This window comes from Diorhabda sublineata, chromosome X (assembly GCF_026230105.1).
Source record: "Diorhabda sublineata isolate icDioSubl1.1 chromosome X, icDioSubl1.1, whole genome shotgun sequence".
Lineage (NCBI taxonomy): Eukaryota > Metazoa > Arthropoda > Insecta > Coleoptera > Chrysomelidae > Diorhabda > Diorhabda sublineata.
Genome location: NC_079485.1, coordinates 38,227,418 through 38,255,133, shown reverse-complemented (window position 1 = coordinate 38,255,133; position 27,716 = coordinate 38,227,418). Strand labels below are relative to the sequence as shown.

The 27,716-nt window shown below is 32.6% G+C and overlaps 1 protein-coding gene across 1 annotated transcript in view; it reads right to left on the bottom strand.

Moving 5' to 3' along the window:
- The window catches only part of LOC130451258 (alpha-mannosidase 2), a 76,243-nt gene that overhangs the window by 19,597 nt on the left and 28,930 nt on the right, over positions 1-27,716 (bottom strand). The window contains exons 4-5 of the mRNA XM_056790165.1: positions 15,040-15,132; positions 2,342-2,648 (exon numbers count right to left, since the gene is read on the bottom strand). Of these exons, the coding sequence (XP_056646143.1) occupies positions 2,342-2,648; positions 15,040-15,132 (400 nt within the window). The remainder of the gene's footprint in view (positions 1-2,341; positions 2,649-15,039; positions 15,133-27,716) is intronic.

The following is a 27,716-nucleotide window of genomic DNA, read 5'->3' as shown; positions in this document are numbered from 1 at the left end:
AAATGTTTTTACAAATTCCTATGATCTTTACAAAACCGTATATAATATACTTTTACTTTCAATATTCCCAGCTCTTTGTAACACCACATGAAAATTTATGACTACAAGAATAAAATCAATTAAAAATCCATACGATATCAAAAAGCGATAAATTTCGAAATGTGATGTATGTATATATATATTCTATCCATTTAACTCTTTCAACCTGACTTTACCGGCAAATAATTCAAAGAATAAGTAAAACGAAAATTGGAGCAGAGACTATGGTTTATATAACTATATACGACACAGATTTTCAATAAGAAGCAATTATTTTAACCGTTAATTTCGTAGGATGAATTCAAAAATACCCCGTTAAACCGTATATGTAATCAATAAATATTATTGCTGCTACAAATAAAACTATCAATTACTCCAAAACTTAAACATGTAATAGACCTATTCCGAGAGATTTTTATTTGTTCCGATTTTAAAAAATTGTTAGGTCCATTGACTTCTCATTTAAAGATTATTCGAGAAAGGTGTCTTCTACAGTTAATATATTTTTATAGTTTAGCTAAATAAAAAAAATATGCCAGTAAATCGATTGAGATAATAATAATTTGAAAGGCAAAATGAAAAATCATTCGCTTTGATATGTTGAGCCAATGTAATACGACACCCACAGGGGAGAAGGTTTATGGACAGAAGCTATTTCGCCAGCCAATATGTTCTGACGATTCCAAACTGCAAAATTCGAACTCATAGTCGTAAACGTAAACAAATAAGAAATAACCTATAGACCTGTAAACTTATCAAATAAAATTTTTATTAGTTAATATTTATTTCTACACTTTATTTTCATGTTAAATGAGTCTCAATGATGTAAGACTGATTTTTGCGTATTTAACAAAAAATACTGAGATTCAATTATTTTCAGTGGATTACTAATAGATATTTAAAGTGTTTCTTTAACGCCAAAATTATAGTACTAAATTTTTCAAATTAGTTTTCATTTTCGGAGATATTGTTAATGTATGTTCTACATGCACAGGAGAAATATTGAGAAAACGTATTCAATGATAACAATATTATTTTTATATTGATGAATTAAATCTGTACAAGCGAACTTCATCTTTTTGACAGTGCGATATCCTATGGTGAAACTGTTGTTTTTAGAAATAGTTCATAGGAGCATTATTATTTTTTCCATATTTCATAATTTATCTGGATTATCTATTGAGTGTTCATATTAAGCATCTCTATGGTAATTTGCAATATACTAAGATAGATCTTATAGATTGAATTGGTCCATTGCTGTTGTTTTACAAGGTATCTTCACAAACACGACTTATGTGCCTCTCGTTGCCATAGATCTTCTAATTCATACGCTCTCAGATACTCTGGAGTTCACTTCGTGAGAATGTGAATAGCGTAGCAGAATCTGCATGTTACCTTCTAAGCCTAGTGTATTCAGGTGTCCATTCAAAATGTTTGGTTCTGGTCCTGTACACTCATATTCCAGTTCTTGTGTTGTTGAACCATTCGTATACTATTTGATGGCATTTCTGTTCATTTCTAGTATAGCGGTTTGATATAATTTACTTCTACAGCTTAGTTTTGAGGTAAAGTGTTTCTAAATGTTGTATTTTCGCGGGATTTCGTCCAGAGGCATATCCCAGATTTGATCTTTTTTTTAGAGCAGTTTCAGTTTAGAACATTATTCTGAGTGAGGTTTTTTCGCCACACTCTTCAATAATATTAGGAGATGTGGGAGATTTAGTATGACTTATAGTGCAACTGTAGTGTTAAGTCCTATTCTTGTGCCCCATACCACTTCATACTAGATGATTGGTCTCACTATTGCCGTGTACAGCATAGCCTTTTACTAATTTACAGGTAAATTTAACTTGGGTTGTGAAAGTAGTAGAACTCACTACCATTTCTGCCATTGAATCAATTGCGTTACTATAAGAAATTTGTTGTCAGTGTTTTGTATGATTTAGTATTCCAAACTTACTATCCAACTTCTCAAATAAGTTCTTGAACTGGGGTAATCATCATTAAAATGTGTTCTACTGCATAAATATTTTGCTTAGATTTATAAAATATCATAAGACGGTGCTACTTTTGCTACTTTATCACTTAGAGCACATATAATTTCGAGCGATTAACAAAATTGAACCAAGTATTAAACGTATGAAAAGTTTTTGAAAATTATGTAGTACCGAACCTTAATTTTGGCATTTGATAGTTTACTAATGACGTCTCTTAACCAAAACATTACTTTTTCAAAGTTATTATATTTTAGTACTTTAATTAAAATTTTTCTATATATTTTGTAAGTTATTAAATGCCTTACCCTCAATAAGCTGGTCGACCATAGCATATAAATGTGAGTTGGCTTCGTCCGTCATTACCCATCCCCCTGTTGTAATCTCTAGCCTCCCGGAATGCACCAATTCTTTCAACGTTCGTTGTTTACTAGGATGTGCTTCCTCCCACCACACATTGAGGAAAGATATTTCGGACCACATGAAAGTAAGATTCTTGTATTGTTGCATCTTTGCCACCATATTATTCATAATTTGCCTTGAAGATGAATGAAAATAATGCTCAAAGGTTTTTAACCAACCTGGGTCGTTATGCGAATGAGGTACGATTATTACCTGAAATAAATGAATGTTGTTCATCAGATTGTGTCTTTATTATGCATTAGGTAAGACGGAATATTCGTTATAAATGAGTCACTATTTTGAATAATTTAAAAAAAAAGCTGAGTGAGAAGAGAAGAATAATAGATAGTGAACACCTCGTTGCTGCTTCCTTGGGAGCACATTCCTCAGATAAAGTCCAATATTCCGAGAGTATTTTTGTTTTTAGAGTATATGGAGTTAATCGTGTCCTTGTGATATTGATCCTTTCTTACCTGGTAGACCGGTGGGTAAATGCGATCAGCTGATGGGTTGTTTCATTTGTCTATGGTTTTTTGAGGTTTATAAATTAATTACTTCCATGAAATGGCTGACTACTATTAGCAGCATCATTGATAGGTTGCTGAAGTTTGTGGTTTTTAAACTTTTCATCATTTCAGCATAAAAGTAGCTTATTAATATTAACATTTACAGTTTACAACGGGAATATTAACTTCCTGAAGGTACTCAGTTACAATCCTTGCTACGTTAGAGCGTATATTTAAACGAAGTCATCAGTAACAAATAGAGCGTCAAGAATAACACGTTGATCAAGAATATGTCTAATATATTTATAAGCAGTTAACAACACCCCTACAAGTACTATTTCGTATGACCCCTAGAAGGATCTTCCGTCCTAACACTTAACAGAGCCTCTTTCAAAATTTGTGGATAACTATATGATTTATAAAATTGTATTTTTCCATACATTTGCTACTATTGACTGGTTCACACTTACAAAATTTGCCACGCATCCATGACTTCGTCAATCTTCAATAAGATTGGAACCACATTCGAAATTGCATATTTAGTATTATAGGCTCTAATTGTTCTTCAACCCAAATTAAAAACTTCTTTGATAAAAAAAATATAATGATTTTTTGGTTGAACATTAAAGTAAATGTGCAGTTTTTTTCAAAAATATGGATTTATTGATTGATATTCTTGGCTAACAAAAAGGAAGAATAGGAATGCTACCGAAATATATGTAATTTAATATTGATACAATATTTTTTCAATACATTCTACAATCATAGTTATCTCATTTTAAAAATATCCTAATGAATCTTTCAAATCTGCAAAATTTGTAGGCTTCTATCTGAATAGTTACTGTATTCATCTATTTCAGCGACTGCATCTTGAGACAGTTTATCTAAATCTCCCTTCTCGTTTATGTTCGCTTCTTTCCTCTTTCCCTCACTCTCTTGTTTGAAACTTTCAACTTGTGCTACTGTTTCTACCGTTTCATTATTATATGTGACATTGCTCAAGTCGTCTCTATCTAAGACTGAAAATTTCTTTCCACAATCATCTAAAATTGGATTTTCAAAATTTTTCTTGTGGTTTAAACTGTTCCTACGAGTCTGTTGGAATAACTTTTTCAAGCCGTTGTCTTCGTTATTCCGAAACTTTCTTCGTGATTGGATGTTGTGGTGAAGGTCAGCTTCTCTATTTTTTCTGCACTTTTTTACGTATTCGCTGGGTGTAGTAGATAAGAGATAGTCTACTCTATTAGATAACGAAGATTTTGTTCGGGGTATTACCGACCCAAAGTCTGTTTTGGAACATTTGTTTATATTTAGTTTTCTGCATGGAACAAAATAGAAGTTTCTCATGCATTTTCCACTATCCACTTGATTGTTATATACAACACTGTTCAAACTGGTTTTATTAGAGTCTAGAAAACTCGTTTTAGAATCATCTAAAATTGGGCTTTCAAAGTTTTTCTTCATGTGGTTCACACTTTCCCTAAGAGTTTTCCTGATAAATATCACTTTCAAGTCTTTGTTTTCATCATTCTGCTCGTCTTCAAATGAAGAAGTCAGCGATGGAATGTCGTCCTTAAGTTCATCTTCTCTGTTTTTGCTGTGTTTGTATTTTCTCAAATACTCGCTAGGTGTAGTAGATAGAAGATAGTCTATTTTATCAAACAACAAAGACTTCTTTCGGGTCATTTCTTTTCCAAAATTTGATTTTGTACTTCTCTCCCTATCTATTTTTCTACATGGAGCAAAATGTAATAGTCTGGTAGGTGTTTCATCTCTCCGAGGAACTATTTGACCTCTTGCGCAGCAGTCAACTTCATTTAAACGTTGCAATTTAAGTTTGACCAGTGCATCACCGTTTGCTCTATATACCTTGTTAATTTCAAATAAACAAAGTAATAAACTCACACATATCATCAGAGCCAAACATATTTCTATGGAAAACCGTGGATATGAATATATGTAAACCACGATTGTTTCTTTGATAATATTTACGAAGCCGCTAATTATATCTTCCATAATCACAAATAATTTTGACACCAAAATTCTAATACAGTAATTTTGACAACTAATTCTAATATCTCATTCTCATGTCAACTAAAACCATAGAATACTATTAATGTACTCTAGTGTGGAGTGAACGAGAACTGTTACTTTTAAACTGCTATACATAAATACATGAAAGAAAATTCACTTGATAATTAAAAAGATTTCTTTCTATCCACTTTATGGGATTTTGAAACTCTTTTTGAGGGTTCACAATGTTGGAATTTATGATTTGGCTAGTTTATACAAATTGTAATTCAAATATTATTTAGATTTATTGAACAGTGAGAATAGAAAATGACGGTGTTATTAAGAACTACGTTGGTGTTGACGGAGGCATTATTATTATTATAATTAAGGAAGCATAATTTGTGTGTGTAAAAGTGTTTTTTCTAAAATGATTTTGTTATTTTTTTTGTAATTCACTCAACTTAATATTCCAAGTTTCTGATAAGTGTTCATTGAACTGATGATTTTGTTATTGGAATGTACCACACACGTACGAGGTGTGATAAGAAAATACATCGAATGAATTCTAACGGCACTTATCACTTATCATTGATAAATAATGCACTACTATAAATTTTTCAATTGTCATGATAATTACAATATGTATTTAATTTAGAGTCAGGTCTAAGGTACTTTGACAATCTCTATAGTTTATTTCAGAAAGGTGTAGAGCAAAAAAATCACATTAGGTATGCAAAGGGACCACAGAGTGACTCAACGAATATTTAAACCACTTTCATAGTTTGGCATTGATTTCATTGTAAAAAATTTTTTATCAAGTGCAGGTAGTACCACCCGGGTTGGGGTCAATTTATGGGTTTATCCTATTGTTATCCACTTACATACACTGAAAATATGGTGCCAAAGGCGTGCCGGTAGGATACTCGTAAAAAGGAAAGAATTTTATTTTAACAGTATAAAAATTAGGCATTATGTGCATAGTAATAGGTACACTTATTTTTATTGAACATTATACGAAAAAGAGATTATACAGAAATTAAATTAGAAAAAATCATAATATTCTTCATCATCTGAGGAACTATCATCTCCTCTTGACGTTATAATTAACGGGTCGACAGTCCGATCGATCAAGTAGTTAAGATCCCACATTTTCTCCTCTTCTTTAATGACATGCTGGACCGCTTTTTGCCAGTTCACCTCCTTAATGGCCTTACCCCTTCTCTTTCGCAGATTGCCAGATCTATCGAGTATATAATCTTAGCTACTTATCAAAATAATTCTAGATATCACTCATTCTATTTATACATGAACCTGTACTAAGTTGATAAAAATCGAATTAGTAGAAACGTAGAAAGTTATGTACGTTATTCCCACTGCTTATTTAAATAAATAGACTTGTAATATGTACACAGATTCCGATGAATGCGGTGGTCGTTTATATTACGGCTGATTTTGTTAAATTTCCTTTTTTGAATTTTTTATTATATTATGCTGAGACATTTTTAATAAGTTTCCAAGAGCCATTCTTATTGGGACACCCCGTACAAAAAGAGATTAATACACGATAAAAGTAATCAAATTTCACGATCTACCGATCTAATTGATATATTCCAAATTGTTTCGGCCCGGATTATAAATATGCTGTAACTGCTCTACTTTACAATTAGTTTGTATTGATTTCCTAGATGGTAGGTACCGTTTAAAAGTGGAAACCATTGTGAAAGCAAGCCAAAGAAACTACATTCGTTTCACGTTACAATCAGGAACAAATTGTTCGTTTGTTTTTTATTAGTTTAACAAATCACAAATAATTATCCGCACGGAACAGTTTTTACCAGTGCATTTATATATATTACAAAAAGACATATTAGCGTTGCACGATATTTCTCGGATGACGACTTAAAAATGTTAAGAAAAACGAATGCAATGCTGCGTGAAATATTAATGAATCTAAGAAAAAAAATATAGAATAGCGCAATAACTTTCATTGCTTTATAATATCATAAAATAATTCTTCTATGGTCATTTGTCTGAATACCAATGCAATTCAGCAAACTCTACCAAAAAATAGAGGTGAGTAGATATTCTAATACGGCTACACCAACGGCGTGAGGTCTATTTTGAAAAGTAATTTCATTCCGAGAAAAAATCAAATCAACCATAGCTTTCCCATTTGAACACCAGCAGCTCAGGTAGCTATATCTTCCACGGCGTATTTCATAAAACGATGTTTGTGTAAATTTGCTATAGCTAATAGTTCTTTTTTTATCAAATTATCTTCAAATTCAATACTTTTGGTGGTTAACTAGTCAATAATTTCTTGTTTTCTCCAAGATGAAGTTGGAGTCTTCTCTCATAACTACTACTGAATCAGCCGGAAGATATTTTATCCTTTCACCAAAATAGTCTTCAAAAAAATCCGAATATGGACGATTATTAATCTTTTCCCCTGTACCTGAAGGCACCTTAGTACCCGTTGACAGACCTTTCATGAAAGCTTGGCGAGCACTGGTTATATTTTTGTCTTGCCACATTTTTGGTACTGTATAACCTTCATTAATCCACTGCTCTGTTCTGTACTGCTTTATACTTCTTAAGTATTTTCGTCGCCAACAAACAATTTCATCGCTTTCCAGTAAAAGTGCTTTGCGGTTATGCTTTTCCCAGGCAAAATCCATATTTCTCAAAGTATTTTAGTTATCAACGGAATACTGTCATCCTGGCCAAGCTCCATTAAAATCTCATCTAAGGTGGGTATTTATTTTTTAAAATAAAAGAGTAAACTTTTCTTTGAATTACATTTTTGGTGTCTTCATCAAGGACTTTTACTGGTCTGCCTGAACTTTTCTACACAATATTTCAAGACCTACACATATGGCCGACACCGAAATTTAGCTGAACTGGACGGAATTCCCCATTTTATTCCTCTACACCTTTCTGAAATAGACTTTAATTTTATCTAGTTGGCTAGATTACTTTTAATACAGTGAAAACGGATTTATCAACGAATTCTGTAACAATCACTCGATAAACCGGACTCACTCTCCCCCATCTCTTTAAATGGACTTCAATATAAGTGAACCTAGTAACAGCAATGGAATCCCACGACCTTAATGACAGATATATAACTATTTCTACTTGATAGCCTGATAATTATTTGGTGTTTTTAGAAATAATTAGTTTCAACATTATAATATAACCAGTAATTAACTGTTAATTTTCTGTTCCCACAAATAGCAATAATTCCAATCATTTTTAATAAATAATGAATAAAGGAAATAATGTCACGAACGATATATAGCGTGAAGTCGGTTATAATGGAATTCTAAAATTTGGTATATATATATATATATATATATATATATATATAAATTAATGCATCTAAATGTTCTTGATTTTGAGTCTCTTCTGTTTTACAGACATCACGCTTTTCAGAGGAGTTGTAATTCAATATTCGTCGAGGCATTAGCCAGGAAAGTAGTTACTTTCTCTTTTGAAGAACGGCAGAATACATTGTCAAAATACTGAATTTGGAATCAACCGAAAAAACGGGTGATTTGTTGCAGATTGAGACCACGGAATCGTATCACTTACCACTTACCAATGAACGAATAACCACCCTATCTCTACCCCCACCCTTCTCTTGATAATGGCCTCAAAGTGGGAGAGTCGAGTATTTTCGATGCGGTTCTTATATCCCAAATATTAAATTATTTGTAGTTTTATTAGAATTTACGAAATTTTATTTAAATTATTTGGTTTTTTTATTATTTATAGCTTTTCCGTTTTTATGAATATGAAGCATTTCTAAAAATTCTCTTTTTTTCATTTCCATTTCGTCATCAGATGCAAAAAAAATTAAAATTCACAACACCTTATCCCCTAAAATGTATGGTTTATCAAAACTGCACAAACCTGACATTCCCCTTCGACCGATTGTTTCAAGTAATTAAACTCCTCTCACCCCATTATCTAATTATTTTAAAAATATTGTGAAAAACATTTTATATCAAAACAAATACTATATCAAAAACACATGAGATTTCCAAGAAAAAATTAAAAGTAACAAAATTCTTAACGAATATGTATTTATTTCGTTAGATGTGGTTTCTTTATATACAAATATTCCTATTACCATTGTAAAAAATATATTAATAAAAAATGGGACAAAATTAAAGAATATACAGAAATGCCTCAAAACGAATTTATAAAAGTTATACAACTCACACTTACAACAACATATTTCAAATATGAAAATGAAACATACAAACAAATTGATGGTTGTGCTATGGGAGCTTCCATTTCAAGTGTTATAGCACAATTGGTAATGGAAGATCTTGAGGAAACTGTCCTAAGCAAACTTGATATGAATATTCACAATCAAGGTCAAGCAAAATAGTAGAATCAATTTTCTTGATGTCACATTACATAAAATAAAATAGCATAAGAACAGAATGGTATACGAAACCAACTTGGTCCTCAAGATATTTAAACTTCAATTCGTGTCATCCTATGTCACAAAAAAGAAATAATTAATTAAGATTTTCGGTGGTGTTAATTCTTGTAAAAATTTTTAAATTCATAGATTTCAAAATTCAATATTCAAATTAACGTTGATAGAAATATTGTGTATGAAATATGGATTTAAAATATCTAAAGCTTCAGTCGAATCTAAATATTTCTACGAGAGTTGTACTAGAAGTAAGGGATATTTTTTTACAAATAGAAAACATCGTTTATTGTTATTAATTGAGAAATCGTTGAAAAGCTTACACTGTTGTCTATTTTTCAACATAGTTTCAATTTTTCTCAACACCTTAGTGTTATTTTAGCTTTGAAAAAAGGTGATAATCGCTGGGGGTCTAAGTATATGGGGAATGGTGCACAATGTCCACCCAAATTACTTCAAAAGATCCTGTATTTAAAGTGGGTCAGAAACTTGTGAAGAAGCACAACTCCTTCCGTCAGTCGTCCTCTCCGGTGGTCAATATTTCACAATATTTATTATTCCAGGTTGCATGAAATTCATGAGGAGTATCCCATTTTACAGCCGCCTTAAGCTTTCTTGCTGACTGTGTTTGTTTGAATTTCTTTGATGCCGATAACCAAATTGACGCCACTAACGAGATTGTTGTATTGTTTCCTCCTCGTGTCCGTCAGTCAGCATACGGGGGACCCAACGGGCACTTGCCTTGCGACAACCTGACGTTTCTGTTGAAGTTCTTTCGAATGTGATATGGCAAGCTTCAAGAATGCATTTAACCAGTTCACGGATAGTGATCCCCTGATCTTTGAGCAGTTTACTGTTGGTTTTCTGGACAACTACATCCGAGGCCGGCGGACTTCATCTTCTTCTTCCATGCGACCTTAAGCAAATGCCTTGCATAATTTGCAGAACGGACTCTTCACATAGACCACAATCGGTAGCAGATGATATCCACGGATGGTAACTTGCGTGAAGAAACTGGATTAGTGCTCGAACCTTGCGCATGGTGGAAGCGGTGGTAATGTTATTCGTATTTGAAAAAACCAAGAGTTTCATCCAACAGTACACTGAATTTAGCTGTTAATCTAATATATGAGGTCAAAATATCTTTATTTAACTTTTTTAGTCAATTTCTCAGTGAAAGTATTAAAAAAAAAACAATTTCTCAACGTTAATGTAATGTGTACCTGAGTCGTTGCTACTCCGGAAAAGCGATCTGGGGAGATTACGAGATTAGGATCTAGGTCTAGGATCTAGAATGCAGATCCAGTATAGTTTCAAGAAAAAAAAGTCGCGTCATAACCGAATTTGAATTATTTTCATATCTGTACTATTAGAAGTAAAATTTTGAAATGTAATTTTCCCTGTCGGTTGAAATAACTAATGCTTTTATCATCGTTATGCAAAACTGCGACCAATTGTTATTAAAATGCTCTTAGAAGTAAATTACAGTCTAATTTTTGAAATGTTTTTATACTAATTTAAGAATTATATTTTATATTATATATATTCTCATAAACTATACCGTTTTTAACACGTTTTTATCAGCTTCACCTGTATGTGAGTTTGTGAGTTTGTTTCTCTCTTTGTAACTCTCCTTTGGACTGAGAGCAAGTGACTTATTATTGTTAGTATATCCCACCACTTTAATTGCCTTCGCTAGCCGAGTGGAAAAAGACGCGGTTCTGCACTGACGTGCACTCCCGTTCACGTTTGTTTTTTCGGCAAATTTTTTTTAGATATTATCACTACAAATTTTCTCTGCACATCGACATAAATTTCACAACTGTATGCCCTCTGTTGGAGATTTACTAGACTACCTGCATTAATACACTTTAGAATTTAACACATCAAATTTTATATTTTTCAAGAAGAATTTTACATCCGTGCACTCTCTGTTGGAGATTTACAATACTAATGACTAGAGCTTGAAGAAAAATTTTTTTTGACAATAATTAGAACTGAAAAGTGGAATATATATATATATATATATATATATATATATTATTTATATATAGTTTAAAAAAACCAAACAATACGCTTTCATAGCATATGAAACTAAAAAGTGAAAAATGAATAAAGTTTAAAAAATTATATATATATTATTTTTAATTAATTTAGTTTGATGTGCTCCAAAAGCGTGTTTTTTAGTTTTTTAAAACTATTTATTAAATAATTGGTTAGGTTAGAATTTGTAACATTCTTAAATGAATAATTTTTTAATAAAGCTATTTTATATATGGTATATGGAGATTATCAAATTGAACTATTAATGCTTCATTCCGTTTTGTGAACGATGAAACATAGCGCATAACAATGGTCAACTATTTCAACTATCGCTTGTTTCGAATCAGAATCACACGTCAGTCGGTAATAAATGAAGCATGATTTAAGTTTTCGAAATAGAAATTTTTTCTTAATCACCCTCTTTTACCAGCTTCTCAAATTTTTGTGTTCAGTTAGCTACAAAAGCCTGTTTTTTCAAATAATTACGACTATAGCGCAAATATATAGTACCATACACGCATCAATCTTCTGTTAACCGCTGACACGACACGTGCAGCAACTTATTTTGTTATGAGATATGCGAACAATAGTTAATTCTGAATCATCTGATGAGGATAATCGGACAATTTATGAAATTATTTTGTCGCCAGTCCTCGATAGATGTACAAATTCGATTTTTTCATGATACCAAGCTAATAAAAACGTATTAAAAATAGACCCAAAGTTGCATTTTTCAATGATTCCAGTGCAATCATTCAAGTTTGTAAATTCCTATGTATGTTTTTAGCGATATGTAAGGATTTACATTATTCCAAAGCCTCACATTTTGAGTATCATTAATTTAAAACATCCATAAAATAACGTAAAAATTCATATTTAAAAGATTCCGAAGAAATCGTGTGTTGGAGAAGGTCTTATTTAGAGACGATTAAGAAACTCCGGGAGGAAGGAAAAACTATTTTTTATTTGGACGAAAATTGGGTTAACGAGCGACACACTGCAGGAAAAATATGGTGAGATAAGACGGTTAACAATTTAGACAAGCTTTCTTGGAGGGATTATCAACAGGATTGAGAGCTCCATCAGGGAAAGGCAGACGATTAATAGTTACACATATTGGCAGTGACAGTGGTTTTGTTGATGGTGGCCTACTGTTATTTGAATAAAAAAACCGGTGACTATCACGAGGATATGAATGCAGATATGTTCGAGGAATACTTTATACAAATGCTAGATCTTATTCCAGCCGGATCTGTAATTGTTCTTGACGACGCCAGTTACCACTCGGGACAAACAGGAAGAAAAAATGTGGGAATTAGACAACATTATTGATCAAACTGTAGAACCTTTCATGATTAATTTAAACAATTCATCCACTAGTTCTTCGGGATAAAATACATATATTGCAAATATGTACATACTTTAAATATGTTACGGGAAATATTTGTAGACTGTTGTATATAATATAGTATATAAGTATGTATATAGTGTATATATAATAGTTGTGTGTAGTTTAGTATTTTTATTTTTCATACTTACATGTATTTACTCGTATTTGTGAATAATTAAATAAAAATAAATGTATATATTGGAAAGCAATAATAATATTTTATTAATTACGAAAAACCCATTGCAACGGCCATGATGGTTCGGATTCAGAGGTTGGTGTGAAAGTATTAAAATAGAGAGAGAAATAAAGATATCCTTCAATTTTGGAAAGAAAAGGATGGCCATTCGGATTATCTAGATAATCGCTTACATTTTAGTACGTTCAATTATGGGGAAAATATATCTCTGTCCAGTTACTTATTTATCATTGGCATATTTAAATATTTCAAATTTTGGACGTAAAGTACCGTACTAAAAATTTCAGGGTTTTCCATTTATGAAGAGCATTTATTACTCCACGCTCTTTCCAAATAGAGTATAAGAATAATTGAAACTAATAATAAAAACTTATGTTTGGCATTCATGAATTAAAACAAAGCTGGTGTTAGCTCTCTCTAATACGTTTAGGGATGAGCCTGCCCAACTAGCTAATACCACCAAAAATAATCTAAAAAATATAACCACCCAAAATTCAAATAAAGTAGGTGAAATTGCCGACACAAAATATCCCAACCAACAGCTGTAGATCATTATAATTATAATAAAAATTACGATTATTTAGGTGACATAGAACTATAAGAATTTATGTAGTGAGAGAATGAAACAGTTCATAAGTTTTTGGTCCAGCAATTGGTTTCTTTCTACTTATGATTCTCTCTCTATTCAACCTCGTGTACCACACAGCACGCCTATGGGGTTGCTTGCTTAAGTTCAACTAAGGTATAATCTAAGAGTTATCGATGTCTTCTCGTAGCGTTATTATAACCAAATTCAAGGGGGTACACGAAGTATTGGTCGTTCTGGTTGGTCGATTTCAAACATGCAAAAATACAGGGACCGGTGCGTTTTTCATCACATTATTTTCTAACATAAGTTCCGAGTAATAGTGTAAATACCACGTTAAAGCGTAACCAACACGTTGCAGTGAAAAAAAAAACTATATACAAAGTTTTAACTTGCTTCTTCGATCCAATTCATTGAACAAGAGCTCAAACGACCAATCAGTCAAGTCGTTTTGAAAAATATTTCAAATTTAGTTTCGCGCTATTACAAAATTTTAACTGAAGAAGGATCAACACCAACTCAAATCAATAACAGAATGAAGGTTGTTTTACGGCGACTTGTGTCCATCATGTTTAACAATTAAAAATTGGCCCAAGTTGTTTCGTTGGAGACGAGAATCATTAGAAGGTGACCAACATGCGGGAGGTCCTGTGACTACTCCAGAAAACATTGAATTAGTAAAAGAAAATGTTTTAAGTGACCGGCGCTAAAAACAAAAGAAACTGCAAACAGAATTTCCAAAACCAGTTTTCTAAGGATCCTACACAAGCATTTAAATATAAAAAATTAGTACAAGCTACCAATCCGACTCGAATTATCAGTACAGTACAAAAACAGCGTCGATAGACTGCGAGGGTATCCTCTTGATTGACTATAAGGAATCAAATACAACCGTGACCGCGGCATATTACTCGGATTCACTAAGGCAGCGTTAAAAAATTTCCAAGGCTACTGTACACGAATGTAGCTTCACAGAGATTGGAGACCCATCATATAGTCCTGATCTGGCCCTATCCTACTATTCTTTGTTCGCAAAATTGAAGGGCGAGATAATGGGTGAACGATTTAACAACGACGATGAAGTTTAGCAAGCATTTTGATTCTAAAGATGCATCATATTATAACTGTAGGATAGAGACTTTGGTCAGACGTTCTGAAAACTGTGTGAGAATATATTGAAATATAAACACAGTTTTTTCAATGATGTGTACATCATATACTGTCCTCGTGAACTGTTATTGATTGCATATCTAAATTTGGCTACTGATTTAACCCATCAAAACTACATAAACACAAACAATATTGGTATAACTAGTTGGTGGCCAGTTTACAACTTCAAATTATCACTAGTTTATGTATATCCGTCCCAAATATACCAGAGGAGGATTTTTGAATTTCATTGTAATTATATAACACTTACCTTCAGAGGTGGTCGTTCGGGGTCCATTTTTTGGCGTTCATACCGATCTTCAAATGTTTTATCCCAATATTCTTTATTCTTCATCCATGATGGCTAGAACAAATAATCTTATCAAAACTGGGTAGTGCACGTATTTGTGATAATTCGATATAATTTAAATTCTGAAATTGATTCTGTTTCCTACGAAGAGTATGTAGAGCACATCCAATTTACGAGACGTTAATTGAATATCAATTTCATTGACTTGTATATAGTTTGCTTGATTTTTTTTTATTTTACACGCTTATATTAGCTTGGTATGTAAGGATGTAACGGAATCATGGAACTCGATTTTCGAGCACTTCAATACGCCGGATTTAGTTGAAATTTAGCACACTTATTGAGAACCGATGACAATATGATGATTTCATAAATTCCTGCCGTGATCCTGATCAGATTCATCAGAATTATCGATTTTTTGTGCTCAGACAGACGCAGTATACTCCCTCCCCAAGCCAAAACTCCATACAATATTTGACTTGGGTTTGTTACAGTCTCGATGTGATGATTCCATCTTAGATAAGGATCAAGGTCTCCAGGTATTTAATATCACTAGTGGCTTTATATTAATGTCATTGGTACTAAAAGTGTCAAGTGTTCTACTATTATATTATGTGAGAGGCGTAAATAATGTTTTTTTTTATAATTTACAGTTAAAAGTTCAAAAAGAATTTTGAGGTTTGTTTCTGTTAACATTTTGAGTTCCTTTCAAGTACAACGTTGTCCTCACGGAAGGAAAAAGGTGAAGGAAAGGAAATGAAAAAAAGGTGAGGAGGATGGTACCAACAACCAACCGTTTCCTGAGAGATACCACAAAGTTCAACGTCTCATCTTCACTAACATAGTTTTTTATATTGGTGTTTTGTTTTCTGTCTGTGAAGGTGTCTCCAGGACGCCCCTGAAATCCGAAATCTAACATTTCAAGCGGGTAATAAATTCCTGAAGTGAATTTTTTTGACAAAATCTTGTGTATTTATTTTTATTAAAGCCAACTTGTTTCTCGGAGATGATGGAATATTTTCTTAAACATTCAAGAATTCTTTCATTAAGTACCTTCTCAAAAATCTTTGCAAAGGAAAGGAGGGAAATCGGCCGTTAATTTGTCATAAGTTTCTGTCTCCTGCCTAAACGAATTATTTATAATATGTTTCAAAGGACCGACTATATGTTGGCAAATATTTTTGATTGCTTCAGTTTTTACTTTATCTATTCCGGGAGCCTTTTTATTTTTATAATTATAATTTTGATTTGATTTTTTGTTTCTAAATCGTCATGATTTTAGAACTCTTCTAAAATTAGTTTTTTTTTAATCTTTTAAAGACTGATAATAATTTGATAAAGACTAAAAACCAATTTTAAATCAAAAATTTTCTTTTAATTTTATGAGAAATGATAACAAACAAGGTACTATATCGGTGGTATGCCGGTAAATAGTGGAATTATCCAGAGGGTTTAGGACGGACTACAAGATATTTAAAAAATTGGTCTCGTGTGTAAATTCAAGGCGTGATGCGATATTTGTAATCAAAGATTGTATCCGCATCTCATGTTCACAGATTGTGGAAGTTTACGACGAAGAGAAGATAGACGGAAATCAGTAAGGTGCGAAATGAATTAATAAATAAAAATAATCGACCAGCAACTCTCGGTGAAACATGCTGAATAACTAACAAAAAAAAATTTGAGATTACAACCTCTTTTAGTAAAGCTATTACGATCAAAATCTGGAATTTTGGTAGTGTCATTCTAATAGATTGTTTGGAGCATTACCAGATCATTATTGTACTTAAACGTGATTATATACAGTCAATCCGGCGCAAACGACCCGGCGTATAAAGTGAAGATGTCATGGTAAAGCAATGCAGAAATTTTTGTTGTTCAGACGGGAAATCTGAAGTCAGCCAACCAAATCGGGAACGCAGTGACTATTTTCTGTTTTTGTGATTGAGTGAGCCCTTATCCAGCACCCCTTATAGACAGTAATGTCAAAAAATCCGACAATAACTGGCTTAATCAACAGAGGTCTAATTTCTACCCGGACGGGATAAGCAAATTGGTTTCGTGCCTGAGTAGACATAATGATTATGTCAAAAAGTGATAGGCACGTTTGTCACTTAATGTTCTTAATTTTTCCACTTCTTTACTCTTATATATATTTAAACGAGTGACGACAGGTGTGGAAAGAGAACTACCATTTGTTATATACATATTTTTCCTCCAATTAAATTAGAGGAAATTGAACGTCTGATACAAAAAATTTATATTTAATGGAAAATATATCACTTTTTGACTTCATTTTTAATGATTCTATGGAAATACGAGTCTCGAAATTTTTGAAGGGTAAGTCAGCGAGTAGAGACGAAAATTAACAGGTCGGATTGCTTCGCTGTCATCCCATGTTCTATTGAAATGAGTGCCGGTTTTATTTTCTTGCTATAAAGTCAGTTTAATTCCCGATGACAAAAATGAAACTAACCATACTATCAACAACTTGGGAAAGTTATAGGGTAGAATAGTAAATAACTGAAATTTTAAAACTGATACTTTGATACTGATAACTAATTTGAGACCTTGAAAGGCTCTCGGAAAATGAATGTTATTTATTGTTGGGCGGTTATTCAGCGAGACAATTTTCTTCATCTGAAATGACGTCTTTGGTTTTTTTAATACTATGAGGTGGAATGAAAAATACCGCGAATAATTTTATTACAAACAAAAAAAGAAAGAAAAAATAGAATTTGACTTGATCTCCTTCAATAATGTACTACCCTTGGATAACAATGCGTACTAACGCTGAATACGTGACGGGAAGCACTTTTCTCCGTTTGGAGTTCATCTGATTAGTTGCGGTATTGTCACTTTTCGTGAGAGGCCCCAAAAATTTAATGAATAAGGTTTATGAAGACAGACAAAAAGATTTTAAGTGGTCAATAACTCAAATTGAGAAGAAAGCCTTTGGTCGATTTTTTAGATATTTTCTTCGCATATCGTTTTACAAACGTTCTAGTACCTCCTTGGAACAAACTTGCACGATGTACCAACCATTAAAAAAAACAGTAACCTTGACCTGGATGTTCAGCTTTGATTGTCGGGCCTTTTTAGAGTAGACTTTCCATTGTGCATTCCCATATACTAAACTTTCATCCCCAGTGTCAAGTTTGGGGATGAAATCAGGATCTGCGGATTTATATTTCTTCCATGCAATTTGAAACACGATTTTGTTCATCAGTCAAAACAAATGTGGCACACACTTGTCAAATTTGGATATCGACTGGTAAAATGACTTGCCCAAAGTCTTCCGATTTCTTTACCAGGCTCTTGTATAGGCAATCGCCTATTTGAACAAACAATTTTTCTCAAATTTCCATCTGTTAATGTGTTCGGAAGACATCTCTATCGTTCCTTGTCCTTAACTGACGCATTTACTCACAAATATGCCATAAAACTTGTTAGCAGTTTTCATTATCATTATATTTTAACATTTCGTTCAACATAATAATAAAATTAATGTTTAACATCTTATACATTGCATTAATCAAAATTCATTCACTGTTTAATCAAACCTCGAATATTTCAACATCATTAACTACGCAACTACGGATTTTATTGAAAAATTAATTAAATCTAGAGGCTATCTTTCTAGAACATCATACATTTAATGACTCCTCTTTTATATGTACGTGTAAACGTGCGTTGTACTTAAATTCATACTCGATTGAATTCGCTCGTAATTTCATATTATATAAAAGAGAGTCACGAAGATCAAAATAAGGTCGCAGTCTAAGGAAGCCCCATAACTACCTTGTACTGATTCTCCTTGCTTTATATATAAACTGACACAATAGGGAATTACTTTTGTGCAGAGAACCGTAACAAACCGATGAATTACCATAATAATTTGTTCCTTATTATAACATATTTAAAATACCTTATTGCGTATGGAAAATGAATTCATTACGTGATATGGTATGAGAAGCATCTATTCACATCTTTAGCTATTACTTTGAAGTAGAATCTGAATTTTGTTTTTATCAATTTTTCAAAATATCACCATTCATGGGACTATTATTAGCTGCAAGTGGCATATTCAACTATGTCAAAAAAGATATGGCCATAAAATCATTTATTCCACTCACCAAAATAACCAGAAAATGTGTAACCATGTTAGGCTTCGACTTTTATTCTTCATCGACTAAAAGCAGGTCGAAGTGGTAATTTGAGTTTCGTAAAGAGATAACTTCGATCGTTGTTTTAAACACGGTAGTTTTTGGATTTTTTTGTTTAGAGAAAAGGAGACTAGCAGACGTCTCCTGTTTTCGACCAAGAAATGTGAAGGGTCTTAGGACTTAATAGTACTTGAGAAATAACTTTTCGCAAGACAAAATCCTCATAAGATGATTTAGTAGAATGCTGTGAACGTTAACTCTATATTCGATGTGAGTCGGATGTTTGGTTGATACGTTTGCAATAGGGTTGAGGAGAGAGAAATTTCTGTCTGTTTATAGTAACGATCAGGTCAAAAAAAAGAATATTCTTCCCAAAATGTAAGGTGGTAACTTTGTGGTAGCTTTCTTACCCTCCGGGTACTAGGATATTTAAAGACTATGCGTTGGATTTTGGTTGTGGAGACACACTCTCCACCTTCGACACCAATTCGATAACTACGTCAAGAAACTTTGAGTTCAGAGGCCATAACGAAGATGTGATACAAAAGTATAGAGATAAGGCAGTAGTGCGGTAGTACAAGTTATTTCCCGTTATTGACTTAGCAGTGAGAATTACGTGAAAATAATGATGAAAATATTTGCGTTATGGACGAAAAACTTCTTATAACATTAGTGGTACCAAAGAAGTACAAGCTTACTTTATTGAGACCCATGAAGAGTATTTTATTGGTCAATTCCTGGTAATACTGGAATGGTAGTAAACGCCTCTGTGTATCACATCAAGTATTAACAGACAGTGTTGGAATAATGGAAAATTTATCCATTGCGTATATACCGTATTAATTAAAATAAAGCGGATGAAACTCTAAACAAAATTTATCTTGTTTTAAAATTTGTTCCTTGCCAGATTAACATAAAACCATAGAAAATATGGATCTTCTCTTAACACTACTGTTAATCGATATTCTCTTCTAAGTAATATTAATAGATATAAATTTATAGTAGTCAGGTAACCGACTATAGTATATAGTAGTATAATAGTATAGTATAATATAGTCCAATCATATAAGCGGCTTCATCGGAATGAGAGGTAATAAACCCACAACCCGCCAACCCAACATTAATATTGGCACTCTAAAAGTTGTTTCAAAAATATTATAGAATATAGTGCCCGCGTCTTATATTCAAAGTGAAAAATTACAAAACATCTGTTTAAGAAAATATTTCGTTTCCTATGACTTAAATGTTATTCGTATTTATTACAAAGATTTGGAAAATAAAATTCTTACTAGCTTTATATGGAAAAATGACAACATGGAACAATTTTTGAGAACGTCCAGTGCATGTTGCAAGGTTAACCGTTATTCTCGTTATGCAGTACAAAGTCTATAAACCTTGGAAAAGATATGGTTATAAATACATTCCACTTTTCATTAATTATTACATTAACATTAAATATTTTTCATAATTAAAATAAACTATGTAGTTTAAGCATTGATGACTGAAAAATTGAAGTATACTTTAGGGCTGATTCCTTTGCTCCGCTCCTGACCTATGATGTCTAGATTCACACTAGAAACCGACAAGTCTGGATCTGTTGAAGCGACCCTACAATAGGAGGCCGAATTCGAAAGAATCACATCTCACTGAAAGTATCAAAATGGATCATGTTGAGCAACACGCGATGATATACTTGAGAGAGTTCACCCCAATGTAAATTCACAAATATTATGGAGACATTAGGAAAATCTGCAGTATCATGTGGTATCGTAAAATGGTTGTGTCGTGAGTTTAGATATAGTACAGTAAATCTGAACGATATATCGACTCATCTCAAACATTGATTTAATACTAACATCGGTGATTCGATTAAGAGGTAACATCGTTTGAGAAGTTTCAAAATTCCTATTTAAGATCCAAGTAACGTAATATTGATGGCACCACCATCGACTCCTGCTCGATCCACAGGGCATCACGCATCAAATTATCAACGCTTCCATATAACAGCATTCTTAGAAATTTTGCTAACTTGTAGGTCGTTATGACCAGATAATAAATTGTAAACAAATCATACACAATATTGTATGAATAAAGTAATTATACTAAAAGTCTTTTTATACATAATTGATGAAAAATAATTTTTGATTATACTACTAAACAGATTCATTGTTACTGTCTTAAAAAAATAGGAACACCAATAACTTTGAAGTATAGATATGTGTGTAGGAACCATATTCTACTAGTATGTCAAATCGATGGATAGATTCATCACTACGGAGCAGAGACCCAAATACAATGTAAGGCGTGGAAACATCGAGGTTCACCACCTCCACAAAACCTGCAACAGGGAACCACATTTACAGGTACTTTGTTTGCCAGTTTGGTCCACAAATTACGTGAGGCTCTAAGGAAAACATCGGAGGAAATCGCGCAATGTTTTCTTGCATCAGGATAACGTACTCAGTCACAGATCCTCCATTGCAACAGCCACAATACTTAGGCAGATTTCGAATCAGCTCAAAAGCATCCGCTGTATTCTTCAGATTTGGTTCCAACGATTACCGGCTGTCAAATGAGCGCAAAATTTAAAATGCAAACACAAAAGAGTAAACCCTATTCCACTCGAGTAATACGAATGGCGTCTGCAGTATACAGATGCCTGGGATGTTCCTCTTGATCATCTGTAGGTCGTTGTGTAATTTGGACAGCTTGAATTAGTATCTACCGTGGTAGTGTCGGTAAAAAGAAATCAGGTCTGTCGCTTCTGCGGGGTATACAAGTTTTTGTGAAGACGAACATAATCATTAGTTTTCTTCTTCTTCGTCAGTCTTTTCTGGTCAATAGAAACAATTGAGATAAGATTGTCTATTACTCTAGCGACAATCTAAGGAGCATTACATCCTTCACCTACAACCTGAACTACGATAAGTCTTACAGGTGTAAAATATTCTACAGAGAAAATCATCTGAAACGATTATTGTAATCGGTTCTAAGAATTTATTCTGCAGAAATCAATCCCTATCCTAGGGTGCTAGTCATTTCCTAACAAGTATCATACTTGATACTATACTTGGCTGATGTGTTGGTGAAAGATTGGATAACTCCAAATTTATGGAGCGAGATGATCGTAATGGAAAAACTGTTCAAATTTGACACGCCTCACGCATCACGTCACGCTTAATCAAAATGTTTTCTTGACCATTGAGATTATGTTGGAGTTGTACGTATTTAATGGGTTTTTGTGTGTTTGTGATCTCTTTTTGTATTTAGCGGCTATTATAGAGTTGGCCTAACTATTATTATTTTCTTTTAAAACATTATACTATCTATTATGAGATCTTAATGCCATTGCTAAATGTAAAAACACTAATCGAAATACTAAAGAAACAGGTATTAAATAATTAGGTTTTAAAAAAAAAAAGATTTTGCGAAGCAGTGGACCCTGTGGTCGAGAAGATGAAATTAATTTAAAATATGGTAAATGAATGTTATAAATCACAAAATAGCACACAATTCCTATTTTTTCCCCAATAATTATACTTATTTTATGTTGCTAACGATTGACTCGGAGAATTATAAACAAAAACGGTTTCAGTCTGGTTGGAAATATTTAGATAAGATAACCCTTATTCTTATATATGTTTTGTTTCATTCATTTCGAAGAGGGTGGTTCCATATAATGCAAAGTGTCTAGATTTGAAACATTGTTTATGTACCTATATGATTCGCTCAAAGGAATAAATAAAATATATCAGAAACAACAGTATTAAATTGAATAATTTCATTATTTTGTTAATCACATTTTAAATATTTATAATATCACTTTAGAAATCAAAATGAAACTTTATAACAGGTATACATTATACTTCACATTTTGATTCCAGCGTGACGTTACATTGTGCGAGAGAGATCGTGCGTTTTTGCGTATAGGCATACCGGTGTATGTGTCTCTATCTTTAAAACACTCTATTTTATAAAAAATACTTGAGACGAAAGGTATAGAGAATATTATTCTTCATAATATTTATACTAAATGCAAGTAGCTATGAAAACGAGATATTTGCCAAAATCGATTTATGTGACTATGATCGTGAAAGACGCGGACACGAAGTTCCATTAGACTTTTAGGATAATTTAAAATAACAATATTAAGATCTACACGAGTTTTCAGCTGATTATTTCTTATTTCAAGGTTGACTCTAATTTGTTACCTACAACTGGTCTAACAGAAAGCTAATACCGCTATATAATATCACAGGTTTCGTATCAATAACAAAATGGCAATTAAATTATCTATAATGGAGTTTTTTTTTATTTAAATGTCGACAAATTATTGATATGGTATAGAAACAATTCCAAAGTACCGTGAGCATAAAATCAAATTAAACAAAAAGTCACACAAATGACTGCTATATCTGATTATTTCCATTTATGAAGTCTTGTTGTACAGTGAAAAACAAACCTAAATATTGATTCTACATTTCCAGATATTTCACACCAACACCTATTCCATCCCATTATAATTCAATCCAAATACGATACCCATACAAAGGAGGTGGATGATAAATAGCAAAGATTGCGTTGAGCTAATTTTACCAATTTTATATCAACAATGTATAGTGTATATTGCTCTATAATTTAAATAAGAAAATATGGACTCTTATTAATGTTGTTGAGCTCGTTCTCTTTGTTGTATGATGATGATGTCTGTCAAATGACAATACGATATCAAAACCCATTCAACCCAAATGATCCTCGAAGTAAGTTGTCGCGGCTTTGTATATTAATTGCCTACTTACGTCCAAACCTTTTGACTGTATATTTTTATGATCAAATTCTCAACGTAACGCCAATGATCAATCGATTTCAGACTCATGTCGGTGCTCTGAAAACTCACTCATCCTATAACCCAAAACCGGAAATTGCAACTTTAGATAGTATTAACTACGTAAAAGACTGACGTCTTGTAAGGTCAAATTTCTGCGATGCTTTTATGTCATCCGAAATTTCTTTTCTTTTTATATCGTTTTCTCATTAGAATATGATATCCCTATTTCAACATTTTTCAAGGTAAGAAACAATTTAATGAAATAAAAATGGCACCGCGAATTTGACGTGTAAAAACATTACATCGGAATATCTGATTCGCGTAGTTGCTCAGGATTTAAGGAATTTATAACAACCTCGTGGAAATCTCACATATTACAACAACCAAAAGATATTAAAAAAATGATGAGATAAAGGCAATTGCATTTTATTGAAAAATAGAATTAATTTTGAATTTGGCATTCTGGAGCGTTTCTCAGGTAGGGTGAAATAGATACATATAGCCGAAGGTGGATTCAAAAATGCACGTAGCTTATTGTTTCAGTTTATATTATAGAAGACCCAAGAATAAAGAACAAGAACATACAAGAAGAAGACATCATCTTGAAACATTCAAGTACCACGTCGAGTACCCAATAGGCAAGACAAAAAAGGCAAGAGGACGATTGGGACACCACATCGAAAGACGATTAAAGCCGAAACTTAACGCCAAAGTCTAATTTATCAGGGTTATCTTCATCCCTGTAGAGCTTAAGGATACACAGCAAATAGTCATCAAAAAAAGCTCCAATTTCAACAGAAAATAAACCTGAGGCGAGCATGAATATCAGGACTTTGAAGATGTTCTGAGCATTGGACCATCATAACATCCAAATAAAGAAAGACCACCTATTAGAGGACCTACTGATCCCTATCAAGATGAGCAGGATCTATAGTCGAGATAGCATTAGTAAATGAATCCACCTTTTTAAAATCGTTTCTAGACGTAATAAGTCCGTAATAAGAATTTGTTACAAAAGAAAAAAGGAAGACGGTCAAATATTCCAATTATATCCATAAATATAGAGAGGGGAAGGTACGATTGGACATAATTTTATATTTATGAACCATACGCACCATCTCAAACTAGCAGGACAAACTGACATTAGAATGAGATATATGAGACGTGCACGTGCACTGCTTCGGTTCCACCCCCTTCTCCACAATATTTTTCAGTCAGTCTCGTGTGTCAAGGACTAGATATAAACACCCATTTGAATGCTCGGCTGCCGTTTAATATTCACTTTCAAGTTGTATCTCGCTGGGAAACAGAATATTTATAGTCTAGTGAAGAGAATGTAGCCCCTCTTTTCCAGCAGATCATTAACTTTTTCCTTTAGGTCTTTCTGCTGGCGCCCAGATTTGGAGAACATTATTTTCTTTGCCTAATGAATTTTATTGTTTTTAGACATTAGATGATCAACTTAGACTTAATTATTCGTGAGTTGATCACTTTTATAGTTGCTTGATTGAGTTTTGTGGCGTGCAGCTGCCATATTCCGATGGACCTTGCTCTGTTAAAGACTTTTCTTGATTTTGACAGTTCATTTTCTAATAATGGCGTGCTACTTGTGCCTCTATCTGTGAGGTAGCAAGATTCTACCGAATCCATTGAATAAATTATGATAGATACTACGGTAGGATAGCTACAGCATATGGTGTAAAAACTTCCACTGACAAATCATAATACATGTATGGGTTTGTGATTTATGGCCTGTATTCAATATTTTCATGAATAACAAATTTTATGAATTAACTTATATATTATATCTTCAAAATTAGCTTAGCCGGTAATTGTCAAATGTTTTTATAGTCGTGATTACGATCATGGATAATTAAGTTGACTTGAGAAGAATTAATTTTTGTACCCAACGTGCTTGTAATTGATTTTCGTTATCAAATTGGATACTATAATTATAGTTTATAATAAAAAAAAATAGACGCTTTTGATTTATGTTCATGTTCATGTTCAAACAATCGTATCATTTTTTGATTTTCCTCGTAAGATAGTTACCTATAATTTAAAATTTTGCTAACGCTTAATTTGATTTTGTCCGCAAAAGCTCATCAGGACAACCCACTCTTGCATGCGCGTTCAGCCGCTCTTCATAGATATAAAATCCTTTTGATATCTTTTCAAGTCCTCTAAATTTCGCAAACTGAAGGACCCGAGGGAAATGTTCAACTTACGGTTTTCGCTTTGGTCAGCAAACCCATTTTTTTAATTCTTTCTCGAGTAGTAACGTTAATGGATTTTTCTGTGACAAGTTTTTGATGAAAATAAGCTTCAACTGAGAGATTTATTTGGATAAGATTAACTCTTTAAATGAATTTCAAAAGATTTTCAAGAAATTGTAAAAAATATAAGCTATTAAATGAGGAAGATATTAGACAACTTCTCAACTCTATTATATAGGTTAGAAGATTGTAGATTGATAAAAAACATATAATACGTTTGCTGTTTAAGAACATGTTTACACAGCTTGAATTCATACTCATTATAAATAATCTTCATTTTCCTCGATTCTTATTATCGCAATTTTTTTTCTTACTCTTATGGCATGTAACACATTGACCCTTTTTTGGCTTGTGAATCGAATAGTTGTACTTAGTGCGAAATATTGTTCTATATTGAAGTTTGTTTCTTTTCTTCACATTACTTATGAATTGTACCAGGTGTCTCAATAAGAATGGCACTTGGCCATATCTCGGGAACCGTTTATAGTACAACAAAAGTGACCTCGAGAAAAACCTGGAAATTATTTACAGAGTTGTAGGTCCACCGCCAGAGGGCGTAATTAAATACAAAAAATTATAAAATGGCGATATTTATTTATTTTTTAAAATCTAGCTTTCCTTCAAAAATGAATGGAAATATGCAGTTTTACTTAAAAAATATAAAAGTAGACCAAATTGGCAACAGAATAGCGAAAACCGCATGTCGATATCTTTTTCGTTTACGAGATATCCTAAGAAATGTGTAAATTTTAATCATTTCCCTTTAAACATAAATTACTCCGGGTGAACTGAACGGATTTTAACTTTCTCATATGTAACCTTTCAAGCAAATTATTCCATATTCGCTTGGTTGTTGTATTTAATTCATTAGATGTTTCAAATACTTTTATTCCGCGATCACTAGGTATAATGGGACAGATTTAGGATCTTCCCTAATCTTATCGCCAATTTTACATTAACCCATGGGACAGAGCACTTTGACGATAATATTCACGTAACTTCCGCCGTAGTCACTATTGAATCATAAGAAAAACTACAATAAATAACTTTCGCTAACATTTAAACTACTTCTTTTTATTATTATTTTAGAATGATTATCTAGATACGTTTCTAACTATCAAAATAATTCACTAAAGTTCAACACTAAAAATTTACATCTCATTAAAAATAAACAAGTTCGAAAATATTGACAAAAAATCGTAATCATCATAAAGCACACTTTTAGTTGAAATTATAGACGAAAATTTTATACCAGACCATGTTTATTCATTAATATAAATAATGAATAAACAAATTCACAATGGTCGTTGTAGTGACGGCGATCCTTTCCGATCTCCAGTTAAATGATTATATATAGGCGAGAATGTG